Source organism: Microtus oregoni, unplaced genomic scaffold (genome assembly GCF_018167655.1).
Source record: "Microtus oregoni isolate MIOR12 unplaced genomic scaffold, Mior012 000003F_ref0000135, whole genome shotgun sequence".
NCBI classification, from domain to species: domain Eukaryota; kingdom Metazoa; phylum Chordata; class Mammalia; order Rodentia; family Cricetidae; genus Microtus; species Microtus oregoni.
The window spans coordinates 64982129-65001783 of record NW_024543062.1 but is presented as its reverse complement, the minus strand read 5'-3'; the positions used below and the strand labels follow the sequence as shown (position 1 = coordinate 65001783).

The following is a 19655-nucleotide window of genomic DNA, read 5'->3' as shown; positions in this document are numbered from 1 at the left end:
TTTGGTTTCCCCAGATCTGTCAGAGGAGTCACTGTCAGTGTTGTCTATAGTCTTACAAAATCCATTTCTTAGCTAATGAGATCGAACAGTCAAAATTACTGTGACCCATGCATGGGCTGCAGAGTAGATACTACGTCAGTATGCATAAAACTTGAGTCTCACAGATCTCCACCCCATCTCTTGGGTGACTAAGTACAGTGTCAATGAGCAGTAATATTTTGGAAGGAATCCCCCCCTTCCGAGCAGTCGTTCTCATCAGCAGGCTTGAAACATTTCTGTAACCATGTTATAAATAGATGTGATGTCATCTAGGCTTTGTTGTTCCATTTAAAAGGCACAGGCAAGTAGACTTTATGTAATTCTTAGGTACCCTAAGAAGTTCATAATAGTAAGTGAGCATTGGCTTCAACTTGAAGTCACCACTTGCAGTACAGTAGCCTCTGACTTGAGAGTTTATTGTTTGGAGGCAGATGTTGCCTTTTCCTCTTGAGTTCCCAGAAGACACTTTGTTAGTAAAGGCTTTTTTTGCCTCCATTGGCAGTCTTGCTTGGTGCAGCGTCTTTCATTGGGGACTCAGCTTCTACTTCAGCTCTTGCTGACTCACCTTCACTCCTATGTTACAGAGATGGCTTCTTTCCTGAGTCGTTCCTCAGCACCTGCTGGCCTCAGACACTGCTTCTACAGTTCCCTCACCTCAGCCTCAGGAGCTGAGAGAGCTAGGCCCTTGCCTTGACTTAGGCTTTGGTTAGGGAATGCTGTGACAGGTTTTATCTTCTGTCTAGATACTTCCTCCATATTAACAAGCCTGTTTCACTTTCCTACCATTCGTGTGTATGTTGGAATAGCACTTTATTTTGTTATGTATTTTCATTCATACACTAGCATGAGACCTAGTGGGTTTTCTTTGCTATTGATATGATTTCCTCACTAAACAGTTATTTCTATTTTCCTCTCTAAACAGTTATTCCTATCTTTTGATTCGAAATGAAAGATTTGTAACTCCTTTCACTCGAACACTTAGAAACCTCTAGAGTTACTAGTTTCAGTATTCTTGTATCTCAGAGAATATGGACACGTGAGAAGATGAAGAAACAGAGAATGACAATTGACAGAACAATCAAAGCAAACACAGCATTTATTGATTAACTTCACTGTCTTATATGGATATGGTTCATGACGCCCAAAAACAGTTACAGTAGTAACACCAGGTATTACTGATCACGGATTTTTAGGACATATGTAATAATGACAAAGTTTGAAATAAGATGAGAATGGTCAAAACATAAAACAGATGTGAAGAGGGTTGGAGAGATGGCTCAGTGGTTGAGAGCACTGACTGCTCTTCCAGAGGTTTTGAGTTCAATTCCCAGCAACCACAAGGTGGCTCACCATCATCTCTAGTGGGATCTGATGCTCTATTCTGGCATAAAAGTATACATAGAGCACTCATATATATATAAAATAAAGAAATAAATCTTAAAGAACAAAACAATAAGCAAAACGTAAAGTAAGCTCATATGGGTGGAAAATTGCATCATTAGATGTACAAGAAGCAAGGTTGCTGCAAACATTCCATTTGTAAATGTATTATCTACGGGTACAGTAAAATGGAGTACAGCAAACAAGCAATGGCCATTTTACAGGGTCATACATTGCCATGGTGTATTTCTAGATACTAGAGGAAATTTTTTACCATGGTGGCATAGTAAGTGACAGCCTTGCATAGGACCCTTTATGTGTTTTTTCTTTCTTGAGGAGAGAATCCTAGAAACTCAGCACTTGGATAGCTGGAGGCAACAAACTAGTGATTGACTCTTGTAGGTACATCCTTACTTCAGGAACACTCTGTTTTTGTTTGTGAGGAAGATGAACGTGCTTTGAGATTGGTTATAGGAATGTCTGCATAAGTGAATGTACTGAAAACAGTTGAACAGTATACTTCATGTACAAATGAATCCTGACCCTGTAAAGCTATTTAAAAACATTGCTGTTGTTTAGCTCCAGTGAACAGTTCTGGGAAGGAAGACCTGGATGCTGTCTGCTAAGAATTAATATGATGAGACTTGGGTCTTAAATTAAAATGTCTATTATCTTTTGCCATTTCTGTTGTTAAGTACTGCTTTCAGAATAAAATTGCACTTTTCCAGAAACAAGGACATATTTCATGCAGTACCTTAACACATCACATAATGCATCAAGAGTAGAGACTTAAAAAATTCCTCCTCCTTCTCTTCCTTTTGAGTACACACTTGTTTAAAAGACAAGACTCTATTCCCCAGCACAGCAGAAGCTCTTGTGACAATTTCCCAATTCCTCAGTCACTCCAGATGGGGGAGCAGCCACCTGCCACTCAGAGCTCGTATCAGCCATGTTTGTGTGGTTAATTTCCTTCTGATGAAGTCGTTCTTTTTTTCAGACCTGCGTGTGGTTAGTGGCCGAGACGTTGTGCCTCGACTTTTTTCTCCTCTACCGGGTGTCACACTACTGCTTCCACACTGAGATTTTTCCTTCTTTTCTTCTTTTTTTCTTAAGTTTTTTTCTGTTAGGGAGGAGGTTGCAAGGAAGAGGGTGGATATGAAGGGATGGGGAAATGAACGGGATTGAGATGCATGATGTGAAAGACACAGAGAATAAATAAAAAGAAAGTTAACAAAAGAAAATAGTTTTTAAATTTAAATATATTTTGTCTGTATTCTTCCCCTCTTCCAAGTCCTTTCTCCCTCCCAGCCCGCCCAACTTTTAAGTTCTTTCTAAACCATAACCCAATACCACAACAAAACCAAACACAAAAAGAATTAAAACATACTAAACTGTAACCAAAGTTACACACAAAAATGTAGAGTCTATTTTACGTTAGTCAAATACTCCTGAATATGAGCCCTACCCTAGAGTGATTGATATACCCACTGTCACTCTATTGGGGAAAACTGGTTTTTCCTCTCCCAGCAGGTGTAAGTGACAGTTCAATTGTTGACCTTTACCCTAGTGGCTAGGGTTTCATTCATTCATTCTTAAAAAATAAAATAAGAGAAAACAAAAACTATCACATTGAAGTTGAACAAAACAAACCACCAAAATAAAAAGAGTCCAAGAGAAGGTTGATATCCACTCGTTCACACACTCAGGAGCTCCATAAAAACACTAAACTGAAAGCTATAATTCATATGCAGAGAACCTGGTGCAGACCCGTGTAGGCCCTGTGCTTGCTGCTTCAGTTTCTGTGAGCTCATATGAGTTCTGCTCAGTTGATGTAGATAGCCTTGTTCTCCTGGTGTCCTCCATCCCCTCTGGCTCTTACTGTCTTTCCACCTCCTCTTCTTTCAGGGTTCCCTGAGCTCTGAAGGGAGGGGATTTGATGGCGAGATCTCATTTAGGACTTGAATGTTCTAAGGTGTCTCACTTTCTGCACAGTGTCTGGCTGTGGGTCTCTATATTTGTTCCCATCTGCTGCAGCAAGAAACTTCCCTGATGATGGCTGAACAAGGCAGTGATCTATGAATATAGCAGAATATCATGAGGAGTCATTTTATCACTACTTTTCTTTCTTTAGTAGACCATTATTATTTGGTTTACCATAGGTTCCTGGGCTATCTAGTCTTAGGTTCTTGATGATACCAAGCAGTGTTGGATATAGATTCTATTTGGTAGAGTGGGCCTTAAGTCAAATCAGTTATTGATTGGTTACTCCCACAAGCTTTGTGCCATCATTGCCCTAGTTCATTTTTTGGGAAGTACACCTTTGTAGATAATGGTTTGGGGCTGGCTTGGTGTTTAAGCTTCTCTTTTGAGCGTGTGCAGAATATGTTCCTGTACCAAAGATGCTGAAACATAGAAGAAAAGGCTCCACTGTAGACACCAGCTTGACATCTCTGTCTTCAATGAGTTGTGCTTGTCTTGGCTACAGCCTGGGTTGTTTGGAGATTCCCATGGGCCCCATTGATCAACAACTCAATTAGATGTAACCCAGTTCCAGTACTGGAAGCTTCATTTGGTGACAAGAGATGGCCAAATGGCTCTCTTTCCCCATTATTTGATGGTTTCATTTAGATCACCTTAATATATGTATATATTTTAGGGAGTTTCTACTGTATTAGGTTTTCATACTATCCCTCAAATGGCCCTTAATTTTAGACATCTTTTCCTGTGTTTCCTCCCACAGACCCCAATCTCCCTCCCCCTCCCCACTTGATCATCCCATTCTGGCCCACCATCCATCCATAACTATCTTGGTTTCCTTTCCCAATGAGATCCTCGGGTTCCTCTGACCTATGGGTCACAAACCCTTTCGGGGGGGGGGGGTCAAGTGACCCTTTCACAGGGGTCATATATCAGATACCGTGCATATAATATAAGGCTTGGGATGTTGAACATTTCTTTAAGTGTTTCTCAGTCATTTGAATTTCCTCTATTGAGAATTCTCTGTTTATATTGTGTTATTTGTTTCCTTGATATGTAGTTTCTTGAGTTCTTTATGCATTTGGGATATTAGTCCTCTCTCAGTTGTATAGTTGGTAAAAATTTCTTCCCGTTCTATAGGCTGTCCAAATGACGTGTCCTTTGCTATCAGTTTCATGAGGTCCCACGTGTTAACTGTTGATCATAATGCCTGTGCTAGCGGTGTTCTGTTCAGAAAGTCTTTTCCTGTGCCAACGAGAGCGTCTTCCTTTTAAATCTGCTGCTGACTTCTTTGTTCCCTAGCTCCAGGCTGAAGCCAGAGTTCTCTCTGCAGTGATCTTTTCTGTCACAGTTCTTAGGACTGATTTGACCAACTAAATGGTATGCTGTTGCCTTCTGTCACTGCATTGTGAACTATTGCTTTTTATAGCATTTTCTTTATATCACAGAGCCTAATACATTGATGTTAGATCAATGTTTTTGGTTTTGTTTTTTGTTTTTGTTTTTTAAATAAAATTGTAGTAATCTTTCCTGCCCTTAAGGTGGCAGCAGAGGAATGTTAGTCGATCTACATGGCTGTATGTATGACCTCGAATATTCTAGTCTGTGTTTGAGTTAAATTTCTTTTTTCTTTTTTATGGTTTATTTAACTTTATTTTATGTGTATTGGTGTGAAGGTGTCAGATCCCCTGGAACTGGATTTTCAGACAGTTGTGAGCTGCCATGTGGGTGTTGGGAATTGAACCTGGGTCCTCGGGAAGAGCAGTCAGTGCTCTTAACTGCTGAGCCAACTCTCCAGCCCTGCCTTGGGTTAATTTTCAAATGAGCACATCTTCCATATTCTTTTTTTAAAAAATATTTATTTATTATGTATACAATATTCTGTCTGTGTGTATGCCTACAGGCCAGAAGAGGGCACCAGACCCCATTACAGATGGTTGTGAGCCACCATGTGGTTACTGGGAATTGAACTCAGGACCTCTGAGCCATCTCTCTAGCCCTCCATATTCTATTTTAAGTGTTCTAATATAGAAAATGCAAGTAGCTCCTACCACATGAAAGCCCATTGTGAATTTTCTGGTACTTCTTCAGAGGACAGCAACAGGTACAGGGTAAACGCTCCCTGAATTGTAAGCAAAAAGCCTGCTTTACCTTTATACAAAGCAGTTGATGCCTTCATAGGCAGGCTATGTGACCTCTTTAGTCTGGGTTTCTCCACTGGCTAACTTACGAAGTTGGGGAATATATAATAGTATTAAATGTCAAAAATATGGGATTCTAAGTTATCATAGATGTCTAATGAACATTTATGTGTGTGGTGTTGTATAGGTATAGTAGGAAAGGGATATTCCATACCTTGTACTCTCAGTATTGGGGATCTCTAATATACTCATTATCTCCTTTAGTTCAACATTGTGTTCTAGCAAATATCAGGATTTCAGATAAAAACAAGGTGAATGATGAAGGATAATATAGCTAGAATGGGCTTCATGGAGGTGGAGTTTGAATCAGTTTTTAAATATATGAAAGGATTAAGTAGACTTAAAAGTTAATGATTTTAAAAGTTTATTATATGCCCAGACCCTCTTTTCTCCCATAGTATATGTAAGAATTAAAGTTCAGATAGATTAAAGAGTTTTCAAAATAAGTATGAAAAAGCAAGGATTTAAAATCAGACATTTAGGACTCTACTGTCATTCTTTGACTTGGCAGCATCACACAAAGGCATCTAAGAGCTTAAGCTTGGCTGGACCATTCTATACCATGAGCTTGTAATACAAGAAGCATGATGATCAGTTCCCTTGGCATCTTTAAAGGGACCATAATACTTCAAGGAAATGAGTATTAGGGGAGCTGTCACTTCTGAAAACATGGCAAATGGAAAATTTCTATCTTCTTTCAAATCTGGTGGGAAATGAAGGGCTTCTGCGAATGAAAGGAGAGGTGCCTTGCACAGTCAGTTTTAGGTGAGGACGCCTATAAGAATTTTAACTTTGGCAGAGTTCTGGAGCACTGACATGTAAATAACATGTAGTGATGCCTCAGGGATCCTTCAGGAACCAAATTCATTATAATGAAGCCAATGGTGTTTAAAACCACTCTTGTCACACATAATTCATAAATTATGGGAAGCAAAACCACAAGTTAGCTCTCTGACAGAATACTCTGCACAGACATGCTTTGACCTTGGAGGCACACTTCTTTCTCATCTTAGGACTCACCTCTGGTCCCACACTGTGCTCTGACGTTACCAGTCTCACCGTTTTTAGCTGCTTGTTGGTCTTGGAAAAGCCATCTAATTTCACTTTATCCACTTCCGAGCGTCTTGCTCACTCTTCAGCCTACTAAAATAGAAATTCTGCTCCACCTGCCAGTCGAGTGACATTGCTCTGGCAAAGGCCATGCCCTCAATGATTTGATTCCATGGTCGTCTCATCTTTTACTTTGAACTCTCAGAAGCACTTTATAAAGTTCACTGATGTTTTTAAAAGTTGTCATAGCCTCATATCATTCTTTCCTGGCTCTCTTTGCCATTCTAGTTCCTTCTTTGTGTCTTTTCAGTTCCTGTCTCTTTTGTAACTTGCAAACATCTTCCCTTGTCTTCCCAGGTTCTCCATCTTTACCAGTGGCCTCAGCTGTCAGAGTTCTCTCCAGGGTCTCTTAGTGCTCTTCACAACACATGTAAAGCAAAGGGAAGTTCTTGGCTTGCTTGCCTGACACGCCCTTGTTTTCCTTCCCCTCTGCCTATCCCCCTTATTTCTTTACCTGTTTCAAGTATCACTACGGGCATTTCTCTTAGGGTTCTCAGGTCCCCTTGAGAAAAAGGGTAGCAGCAAACCAGACTAAACGATATATCCCTCTGGCCTTTAAAACAGAGAAAGTCTTATTTTTTTTAAATGTTATCCTGCATATGTACTACCAAATTGAGAAATTCAGAGATCAAACTAGAAGAGTTTGCTGACAGAGGACCAAAGCAAACACTTGCCAGAAGCCTTTTCCTTCTTAGCTCACTTTACCCTGTGAGCAAGTCTTCTCTTTTTCATTCTGTCTGGGGTGTTACCTAGTGGTGGAGTACCTGCTTGGCATGTACAAGGCCCTGAGTGTGAGGCCTATACAGCCAAAGCCAACATTCCTTCCATTCTGCCCTCTCTGCCATCTGTAGTGCTCCCTGTTAACAACGCAGGCCTGTGAGTCATTGGATCTATGGCTTTCTTGCCCCCTTCCTTCTTCTCTCTCTCTCCAAGTTTGTGTTCTGCAGATATGGCCAGGTCCTGCTTCAAATCAGAGACTGTGCCCCACAAAATGCCCCCCTCTTTTTAAAGGAAGCCTCTTACTCCTTAGGTTCTGATCTTTGCTCTCCTGTGGTGTTTCATCCCTTAGCCCCTCAAAGAACATCAGGTTTTCTCTCCAGAAGAATCTTTGCCATTTTTGCTCTTAAATTCTAATTATCACTGTCTACATCATCTCCCCTAAGATCCTGCTCAAGATCAGGCCTTCTTCATTTTTATATATAGTGTCCAGGTTAAGTAAAACAAAAGGTAAGATGGGGGAAAATGTCCAGAAAGAATGGATGAACCACACACTACCAGCTAAACTAAGAAGTCATAAATTACCAAATGAAAAGGAAATTGTGCATAGTAAGGCACATAACTGCACTAGCCCAGATTCCATGTTCCATGCAGAGCCTTAATTCCTCCCACAAATTGTTGGGAGTACTCATCACAGAGTAGGCACAGTGCTGTCTGCTAATGTTGTAGTGACAGAGAATAATGCCTCACTCTTAGGACTTCAGAGGGGTAGTTAGCATTGGATGGATGGAGCACAGGATCTCTGTTCACTAGACTTAAGCTCACCATTGAAATCTACAGTGGGGGACAGTGGCATTTGGCATGTGTTGGAGGACACCTGTGCTTTCCATGTGATTACCAAGTATAGTCCATAAAACTTTATATGTAAAACACAAACCCTGTTGTATATGGTAGGTCTCAAACTTGGGACAGGTCTGGCTAATTGAGGTACCTATTAATTAATATGTCAGAGTGGACTCTGGCCGCCAGTCTACCTCGGCCTCTGCCTATTACAGAGTCCTTCTGACTGGCATCCCTCACAGGCACAGGGACTGGGCCGAGCAGTCCTTCCCCCAACTGTTTTCCCTATATAACTCAGCCATTTTGACCTCTTGGTTGCCACTGTTGGTTCCTGCTCTGCAGGTGCTTGGCTCCTGGCTCTGTTCTCCCCTTCCCCTCACACAGCCCATCCAGTCTGCCCCGTCATGTTCACTGTGGACTCTGCCGGATGCCTCTGCCTCTCCCTGTGATCTCTCTTCTATCTGTAATAAAAACTTCAAACGCTTAGGAGCAGTCATGTCCTCTATTTATTTATTTATTTATTTATTTATTTATTTTGTTCAGTGTGTGTTTTACTACTTAAAATGGTCCTTTGTAGATTAAAGGTCAGTTGTTTCTTTCTTTCTTTTTTTAAAGACAGAGTCTTATTCTAGTGCAGGGTAGTTTTGAACTTGTGACAAGACTTTTGCCTCTCTTGTGCCCCAGTGCTGAGATTATAAGTGTGAGACACTACATCTGGCTTGATTGTTTTTGTAAAATCTGAAACTTTTTAACGATTATCCCACAATGACCATATTTTAATAAAACAACTGATATTCTCACCACCGGCAAGACTATTGTTAACACCTATACATATTTTATTTAAGTCATGTTATATATGTTTTTTTCTTGTAAAGATTATTAAACATTTTAAGTGTGTAACTTATCTATCCTCTGACAAGACATCCCAGTATCCTGCTAGATTTGCCTCAGTTCTTTTAAAATAAAACATTAACAATGTGTTAAGTACTTGTGAGTCTCTCTCTTTCCTGCTTTTCCTTGACTCCCACTGTAGAAGTAGCCCAGTTCTGAATTTGATATTTGTGATTCATCTCTTTACACACACACACACACACACAATGCTTTTTACATGCTTTTATATTTTACATATGTTGAATCATTCCTGATTCATATTCTATTTTCTCACAATGTTGTCTTTTTACACTTTTTAAAATTTATTTTTCAGTTGATTTTATTGAGCTATACATTTTTCTCCGCTCCCCTCCCTTCCTCTCCTCCCCCCTTCAACCCTTTCCCAAGGTCCCCATGCTCCCAGTTTACTCAGGAGATCTTGTCTTTTTCTACTTCCTATGTAGATTAGATCTATGTATGGCTCTCTTAGGGTCCTCATTGTTGTTTAAGTTCTCTGGGATTGTGAATTGTAGGCTTTTTTCCACTTTAAATGTTTGTTTTAGTTCATTACACAATTATACTATGATCCATTGTTTTCTATGCTAATGGACGTTGAAGTGCTTTCTCTCTTTATCTCATAATACTAATGATAACACTGCTGTGTGTACTCTTAACCATATTCCCTTGTATAAATATGCAAGAGTTTCTCATGGGTAGTTCTTCCTAAATGGGAATTGGGAGTCTAAATGGTATGTGCATATTTCTCTCTTGTTTATAACTGAGTTATATTTGAAACATTCTGTTAGGTTTTTCATTTTTTGCCCATTAAAGAAAGATAAATACTTTCTTTCTGTTTTAAGCTGACATTTTCTAGCTACTAGTGAAACATTTTGTCGTTTGTTCACAGACTTTTCTGGATTTCTGTTTCTTTAATTTTCTTGAATATGTATTTTGGTGATTTGACATTTTGTTGTTTTAGTTGATTAAGTTCAGCTGTTTTCTCTTGTTTATCGTAATCTTTTTAGTTTATCTTGTAATGGTTATGTAAATTTTATCATATAAATACTCCATAATTTATTTGCCATCTTCCTTTTGAGTTGCCAGGCAGTATTGGCACATGCCTTTAATCCCAGCACTTGGGAGGCAGAGGCAGGTGGATCTCTGTGAGTTTGAGACCAAGCCTGGTCTACAAAGTGAATTCCAGGGCAGCCAGAGCTATTACACAGAGAAACCCTATGTAATAAAGAAAAAGAAAAAAAAATAAGAAAGAAAAGATTTGATTTATTTCTGTATGTATATTGTATGTTGGCTTTCTTAACAGTCAAACAGTGATGATACCCTGCTCTATTCTGCATTCAGTGATACGTGTTGGAGACAGTTGGTCAGGTCTCGATGGTACAGCCTGTAGATGTGCAGTGGAGCAGCATGCCTGGCCTTGTTGGCACACGAATCTGTCATTCTGGGCATCACTGTCACCTGCTGTGACCAGTGAACTAATTGTAAAGTGACCTACATAAGTAAAGCACTGGCATTTGTGAAAGTGGCTTTGGCTCTGAACACTGGCATGTTTCTTATTGAGCAAATGTTCAGAAGAAGGAGAACTCAAGATTATACACTACTAACTGAAGGTAGGTCACAAACAATAGTCATGTTGACTGTGTACAGCAAAAAGGATTCTCTGAGCTTAGGTTAGTGCTGTAGAACTTGGAGGCTAGAATTAGGTATCTGCAGAGTTTCTCTGTGAATGGCCAGGTAATAAACATTTAAGGCTTTGTTGTGTCTGCTCCATGTCTGTTTTGCAGTGTGGCAGCAGTGGGTTCATGTGTGACTGCCTGAACACTGTAGGGGGACACAAAATTAATTTTCTGGCCATTTACTCCTAGGATGTGCTTTATTCAAGGGCTGGAGTTGATAGTGTTGACATTTAGGGCCAGATAATTCTGCCTTTCCCATGGAATGGGACATGCAAAATTCTCACTGATAGCACCGGTCTAGAAGATTTGGAAATGTCCCCCTCCTTTCTTCTCTCTGTATCTGTCTTTCTTTTCTCTTTTTGGTTACTGGAGTGATAGTGTGGGTTCCTTTCTTGAACTTCAGCTCTGATATCAGTGTTGAATTCGAGTCCACAATGGCACATAATCCTTAGAATGCAGGTATACTAACCTGTGAGATCAGATCATACCTTAATATATAGCATATGCTAGTGTGCTGGTCAGTTATTTGTCCAGTTGACACAAACCTAGACTGGGAAAAGGGAGCCTCAACTGAGGAATTGCTCCCATCAGATAGGCCTGTAGACATGTGTGTGAAACATTTTTCTGATTGATGAGAGCCTGTCCCACTGAAGACAATGCCACCCCAGGGCAGGTGGTTCTGGGTTGTATAAGAAAGGCAGATGAATGAAGCCAGTAAGCACCATTCCTCTGCAGCCTCTGCTGTAGTTCCTGCTTCAGGGTTCCTGCCCTGGCTTCCCTAGATGGTAGACTGTAGCCTGTGAGCTAAATAAACCTCTTCCTCCCCAAAGTTGCTTTTGGTCAGTGTTTATCCCAACAGCAGAAAGCAGACTTAAATGTGGAAATCTTTCTGATCTCAGGTAGCTTCTCACCTGAGAAGTGTTTGTCTTTGCATTCCTGTCATGTATTCTTTTTATCTGTCTCTTTTCCTCTCTTGGTATGTGCCAGCTGGCTGGGCCCAAGCTTCCAGTGAGGCAATATTTACAGCTCACTTGGGTGGATGCTGCAGCTAGGGTAGCCCAAGGGCAGATGAAATAGCATCCAGAATGGGAATGCTGCACCTCTCTGCACTGTCTTCTTTCAAATAAGAAAGAATTCTCTTCCTTCCTCCTCTGTCAAATGACAAGAAGTATTGATTGATTTGGTACAGTATATAAAATATGCATATAATGGAGTGGTATTTTGGGAACTATTAGCAGCATTGGCTTGCTGAGCCCCAAGATTTTACCCTCCTCCCTTTTCCTTTTCCTCCTTCCTAGTAGCAGCTTCTTAGCAAATTGCAAGCTCTGCCTCTGGCTTGCTGGGTAGCAGTGGCAGTGCAGGCTTTCTCTAGTTTCCAAGGGAGACGAGTGCTGAGCCTGCAGTGCTTCCCAGAAGCCACTACCTTTCTTGCTGTTCATCTCCATGCATGCCTTGACCTTCATTCTGCTATGCAGACCTGCACAAGGAGGTAACACTCTATTTTCTTGGTGTTCTCTGTGTCGAGGGGGGCAAAGGGAAAGCCGGGTGGTATGGGTAAAGGCATATGGACACAGCAGAGAATAAATACTGAAATTAGAAAAAAAAAGTCGCTCTGAGGTACTCTGATCTGTGAACATCTTTCTGTTTGCTGTGCTCATGAATACCCTGAAGGTGGGAGCTCTGGAACTAGCTCGTAAAACTAAAAATTACTACATATAAAAGCATAAGGTTATAGTAATATTGCCAATGGGAAGCACAGAACAAAAATGAGAACTTGGAGAAAAAAATGATATTGCCCTCAAACACTCTGTCTTTATGAATTCTGTTAGGTGTGTGTTATACACATTTAAGGAGAGAGCTGAGAATATGCCTTTTCAGTATATGCTCAGGACTCCAGAGCTGTGCTTCTGAGTATCATAGTCAGTGCTCCTGTGTGACTATTTAATAAGTCTAGTGTCAAAGTTCAAAGTGATGTCCTCTCTTACACCAGCTACTTTTAAAATAGTAGCTACATAATGACTACTGGCTTCTGTATTAGACTGAATATTGAACATTTCCATTGTTATACAAAGTCCCATTGGAGGAACTAAAGAAAGAGACCCATAGAATATGGGAAACTTTGTATACTCAACATCTGAATCATGAGTTCTGAATCTGTGTATTTAACCAACTCTGGCTTGAAAATATTCAGGAACAAAATATATATATATATATCTGTATTTAACATGAACAGATAACTTTCTCTTGCCATTCCTTAGCTAACATCACATAATCACCAGTTTCTTAGCACTTACATTTTATTGGGCAATGGAAGTAAACCAGTGATGTTTTACGGTGTATATTTAAAGAGGATGTATAAAATATTTGTAAATTCTATATGATTTTATATAAGAAGCTTGAGCACTCATGACTTTGGGCATGAGAAGGGGTGCTGGACCCAATTCCCCTGGAATATTTAGCGATTACTGTATTTGGCCAGACAAATGAGTAGACTTTTAGCAAGAAGGACTTTTGTCTACAGTCAGCATAAATATGGATTCACTATGGTTACAGATGACTGAAGTCTTTACCTACATCTTTATTTTGTGACTGAAAATACTAACGTCCTAAGAGATTGAAGAAGAACCCAGCAGTCTTTTTCACTCTTGTTCTATAGTGTTGGCCTCCCATTCCATCCTACATCAGGTAACAGCTGACTGCGGAGCCAGTTGTATCCTCCAGAGGAGAATCTAATCCCTCATGTATTTTTATGGTTTGTTCACAGCAGTCTTACAACATACTGAGGGCAACTTCTGTAAATGTAAAAGCCAGACTGTTCAGTACGGCAAACTAGGGAGATGTCAGGATGCAAGGAAGGCCAGGGCAAGACACCTCCATCTACTCACTCCTGCTGCTCGAAGAATTGGAGGAAGACATGTCTTGCTCCATTAATCTCTGTAGCTGGAGTGTCATCATGCTTTGGGAAAGAAACAAATGTTTTCACTGTTGAATGAAGTAGGGCAAGTTCAGGGTGCAGGAGAAGCATTGTGGTAATGTCTTTTGGTGATGACCTTGTGATCTTGACTATTTTAGTTATCATCTCTACCCAGAATCTTAGAGCTAGATCAAATTTTGAAGTCCTTTAGGCATTGGTCTGCTAAAAATAGCTACTAAGATGAGCAGTGGTGGTGCACACCTTTAATCCCAGCACAGGCAAGCGAATCTCTGAATTCAAGGACACCTGGTCTACAGTGTGAGTTCCAGGACAACCAGGGCTACACAGAGAGACCCTGTCTCAAAAAACAAAAGGAAAGAAAGTGAAAAGGAAAATAAATGCTATAGAAATTAGGCTTTATTATAAGGATTTTATGAAAAATTGTCTGCTACCAAATTAAAAAAGAGAGAGAATTCCCTGAAAAACAGAAGATATTTGTTTTAAAAAGAAAATATATAAATAAGTCTAACTATTACAGAATTTGAATATTTTATTTAAAAGTTTACTCCAAAGAACACTAACTCAGGTAAATTTTATTGGTGAACTTTTTAAATTATGTAACTGAAATCATACATATTACCATTACAGAAAATAGGCCAGGAGAGAATACTTCCAACACACATACCCTTAACTCACAAAGCTGGCCACTATACCTCGAGAAGAGAAAAATCAAAAGTCACATTCCTTTTATGACTGTGAATGTAGAAATCTTGGTGTGTGTGTGTGTGTTTGAGACAGGGTTTCTCTAACAGTCCAGACTGACCTGGAACTTGCTCTGTAGACGAGACTGGCCTTGAACTCACAGAGATCTGCTTGCCTCTCAAGTGCTGGGATTAAAGGTGTGTGTCACCACTGCCCAGCTGAGTAAATAGTAGTGATAAATTTTAAAGTATTACTTAAATAGTAGTAATACATTTCTGGGCTGGGGAGTGGCTGAGCTGGTAAAATGTTTGCCATGTAAACATAATGTCTTGGTTTTGGACCACCAGTACGAAGACTGAGTACAGCAGCATGACAGGAGTCTAGCACTGGGGAGGGAGAGATGGACAGCTCCCCGGGGCTGGCTAGCCTAGTGTAGCTGAACCTATGAGCTTCAGGTTCAGTGCAGAACCTTGTCTCAAGCAAAGTAAAGTGGAGGGTGATGAAGAAAGCCACTTGTCACTGACTTCCGGCTTTCACACCCACCTGGAAGTGCACACATGTCCGCACATTTACATCTTGAGCTGACTGTGTGGCTCAGTGATAGAGTACTTGACTAGCATGTCTGCACAGGCACAAAAGCAAAAGCAAAATATAAGCACAAAACCTGGGTCCTTTTGTTTGAAACTTTAAGATTTTTAAATAAAAATCAACGTGATTTTGCTATACAAACTTGAGGGCCTGAGGTAAGGTCCCCAGCACTCACATAAAAAGCTGTATTGGTTAACCCACAAACCTATGAACACCTGATCTTCGATAAAGGAGCTAAAAGTATACAATGGAAAAAAGAGAGCATCTTCAACAAATGGTGCTGGCAAAACTGGATGTCAATCTGTAGAAGAATGAAAATAGATCCATATCTATCACCATGCACAAAACTCAAATCCAAATGGATTAAAGACCTCAATATCAGTCCGAACACACTGAACCTGATAGAAGAGAAAGTGGGAAGTACTCTACAGCACATGGGCACAGGAGACCACTTCCTATGTATAACCCCAGCAGCACAGACACTAAGGGCATCATTGAATAAATGGGACTCCCTGAGGCTGAGAAGCTTCTGTAAAGCAAAGGACACTGTCACTAAGACAAAAAGACAACCCACTGACTGGGAGAAGATCTTCACCAACCCTGCTACTGACAAAGGTTTGATCTCCAAAATATATAAAGAACTCAAGAAACTAGACCGTAAAAGGCTAATCAACCCAATTATAAAGTGGGGCACTGATCTGAACAGAGAATTCTCAACAGAAGAACTTCAAATGGCCAAAAGACACTTAAGGTCATGCTCAACTTCCTTAGCGATCAGGGAAATGCAAATCAAGACAACTTTAAGATACCACCTTACACCTGTCAGAATGGCGAAAATAAAAAACACCAATGATAGCCTTTGCTGGAGAGGTTGTGGAGAAAGGGGTACACTCACCCATTGCTGGTGGGAATGCAAACTTGTGCAACCACTCTGGAAAGCAGTGTTTCGGTTTCTCAGGAAATTCGGGATCAACCTACCCCTGGATCCAGCAATACCACTCTTGGGAATATACCCAAGAGAGGCCCTATCATACAACAAAAGTATATGCTCAACTATGTTCATGGCAGCATTGTTTGTAATAGCCAGAACCTGGAAACAACCTAGATGCCCTTCAACGGAAGAATGGATGAAGAAAGTATGGAATATATACATATTAGAGTATTACTCAGCAGTAAAAAACAAGGACTTCTTGAATTTTGCATACAAATGGATGGAAATAGAAAACACTATCCTGAGTGAGGTAAGCCAGACCCAAAAAGAGGAACATGGGATGTACTCACTCATATTTGGTTTCTAGCCATAAATAAAGGACATTGAGCTTATAATTCATGTTCCTAGAGAAGCTAAATAAGAAGGTGAATCCAAAGACAAACACATAGGCATCCTCAGGAATATTAACCTTCATCAGGCGATGAAAGGAGACAGAGACAGAGACCCACACGGGAGCACCGGACAGAAATCTCAAGGTCCAAATCAGGAGCAGAAGGAGACGGAGCACGAGCAAGGAACTCAGGACCACGAGGGGTGCACCCACACACTAAGACAATGGGGATGTTCTATTGGGATCTCACCAAGGCCAGCTGGCCTAGGTCTGAAAAAACATGGGATAAATCCGGACTAGCTGAACATAGCAGACAATGAGGAATACTGAGAATTCAAGAACAATTGCAGTGGGTTTTTGATCCTACTGCACGTACTGGCTTTGTGGGAGCCTAGGCAGTTTGGATGCTCACCTTACGAGACCTGGATAGAGGTGGGCAGTCCTTGGGCTTCCCACAGGTCAGGGAACCCTGATTGCTCTTCGAGCAGATGAGGGAGGGGGAATTGATCGGGGGAGGGGGAGGGAAATGGGAAGCGGTTGTGGGGACGAGGCAGAAATCCTTAATAAATAAATAAATTAAAAAAAATAAAAATAAAAAAAAAAGAGTTAGCCAATAAGAACCTAAAAAAAAAAAAAAAAAAAAAAAAAAAGCTGTATTGGCACACAACTGTAATCTCATCACTGTGGATGCAGGGAAAAGAGGTTTGCCAGATCTTACTGGTCAGCCAGTCTAGCCAAACCAGGGAGCTCCAGTTTCAGTCAGACTTTATCTCAAAAGATAATGCAGATTAGCTAAGGAGATACCTCTGTGAGTAAAAGTGTTTACCACACAAGTGTGAGTATCTATGCTTCTCAAACCCCCAGATCCCACATAAAAAGCCAGATATGTAGTAGCTCATCTGTAATCCAGGTGGTTCTGGCGGGAAATATGAGGTGGAGACAGGAAAAGCTTCTGGACCGATAGCCTGTTATATGCAGTGGTAAGGCAAGCCTGTCTCAAATAAGGTAAAGGTACGGAATGATGTTCAAAGTTGTCCTCTGACCTCTGTACATATGCTGTGGTATGTGTGCACAATGAGATGTACACTCCTGCACATTAGTGTTCACTTGCACACACACACACACACACACACACACAGAGAGAGAGAGAGAGAATGATGAAGACACTTGACATCAACCTTTAATCTCCATGTATGTGAACATGTGAAGTGCATGCAAAACCTTAACCTGATTTCTTTTTTTTTTTATTGAGAAAAGGAGAAAAAAAACATAAACAAGTTTCCACCTCCTCCCAGCCTCCCATTTCCCTCCCCCTCCTCCCACCCTATGCCCCCTCCTCCCACCCTTCTCCCCCTCCCCCCACTCCTTTCCCCCTCCCTCTCCAGTCCAAAGAACAGTCAGGGTTTTCTGCCCTGTGGTAAGACCTAGGACCTCCCCCCTCCGTCCATATCTAGGAAGGTGAACATCCAAACTGGCTAGGCTCCCACAAAGCCATCACATTACGTAGGATCAAAACCCCGTGCCATTGTCCTTTGCGTCTCATCAGCCCTCATTGTTCACCATGTTCAGAGAGTCCAGTTTTATCCCATGCTTTTTCGGTCACAGTCCAGCTGGCCTTGGCGAGCTCCCAATAGATCAGCTGATTTTTTTTTTTTTGTTTTGTTTTTTCGAGACAGGGTTTCTCTGTGGTTTTGGAGCGTGTCCTGGCACTAGCTCTTGTAGACCAGGCTGGCCTCGAACTCACAGAGATCCACCTGCCTCTGCCTCCCGAGTGCTGGGATTAAAGGCGTGCGCCACCACCGCCTGGCAGCTGATTTCTATAAGAATAGAAAGCTTTACTTTAATTTGATGAGAGGTGTCTAAAGACATTTTACAGCCAACATTCCTTTTAGTGGTAAAGCACTGAGAGCAGGGGCTTACTATCACCTCCTCTCTTTAGCATGGCCTACAGTTCCTGGTCAGAACAGTAAGGTAAGAAAAGAAAACAAAAATTGTAAAGTTAAGAAAAGAAGAAATAAAATTCAGTTCTCTCTTTACAGATGGCACACTTCTGTATGAGTGGTGATACATTTACACATACTTTGAATGCTGTAAGAGCATTTACTGATGGCATATAGCATTCTTGCCCTTTTGACCTTTAACGATATTTGTTTTCAGCATGAGGAGTGTCTTCATTCCTGCTGTGCGTGCAGGTGTTACCTGCTGTTTTCTCCTCCCTAGGTCTTATCTGACTCCTGTCCGGGATGAGGAAGCAGAGTCTTTACGGAAAGCACGCTCCAGACAAGCTCGGCAGACACGCAGGTCTACTCAGGTAAATGTTACTTCCTCACACCCCAGTGTTCTTTTGTCTTTCTGCCTTTCCAGTGGAAGTATGTGTTGAAAATATGAAAATGAATGCTTTTGTTCCAGCCACTTCATTGTAACTGTCAGCTGTCTAAGGCTGTACTGTATAGAAGCAGATTTATAACTGTCTCTACCCACTCTCACCTCCGTTCCCCCCAGCTCTGCTTAGGAATTTTAAGAAGCCTTGTAGTCCTTTACAAGAGAATCTCTAAGGAAATTGATAGCGGTTTGAAAAATGTTAAACATAGAGTTTCCATTTGATTCAGTACACACAGTCTATACTCTGAAAACATCCTCACATAAAAACTTTTATAGAAAATTATATAACAGAATTAGTCAAACTAGCCAAAAAATAGAACTAAGCCAATAATGTACTCCACAATAAGCAGGACTATACTGTTGTAAGTATATGTTCATTAACCAATGAATGAACAAAATATACCATGTCCATACAGTGAAGTATTATTTGGAATTAAAAAGTGAGGTTCCAGGGGCTGGAAAGATGCTTCAGCAGTTAGCACTTGTGACTCTTGCAAAGGATCAGAGTTTAGTCCACATCACTCCTACCAGGTGCCTCACAGCTGCCTGTACCCCCAGCTCCAGGTGACCTAGCAGCCTTGTCTGGCCTTCCTTGGGCCAGACGCATACAGAAACCCACAGACAGACATACCCACAAATAAAAAAATTAAAGTTATTACAATTACAACATGTGTGAACTTGGAGAAAGCATCAAAGTGAAGCAATCCAGGCACAAAGAGCCCATTTGTTAGATGAGTTCCTTGTATAGTATATCCAAAATGGCTCAGCCAGAGAGGTGTGGGGTCAGATTAATTAATGCTTGGGCAGCAGGGAAGAAAAATGGGAGGAGCCTTGTTAGTGGGCGTGGTTTCTTTAGAGCCTTGTTAGTGGGCATGGGTTCTTTAGAGCCTTGTTAGTGGGCATGGGTTCTTTAGAGCCT

The 19655-nt window shown here is 40.9% G+C and overlaps 1 protein-coding gene across 4 annotated transcripts in view; it reads left to right on the top strand.

Annotated features, from left to right (window-relative positions):
• The window catches only part of Ppp1r12b (protein phosphatase 1 regulatory subunit 12B), a 212126-nt gene that overhangs the window by 97489 nt on the left and 94982 nt on the right, over positions 1–19655 (top strand). For all 4 annotated transcript variants that reach the window (XM_041648025.1, XM_041648023.1, XM_041648024.1 and 1 more), the window contains exon 14: positions 18575–18665. In XM_041648025.1, the coding sequence (XP_041503959.1) occupies positions 18575–18665 (91 nt within the window). The remainder of the gene's footprint in view (positions 1–18574; positions 18666–19655) is intronic.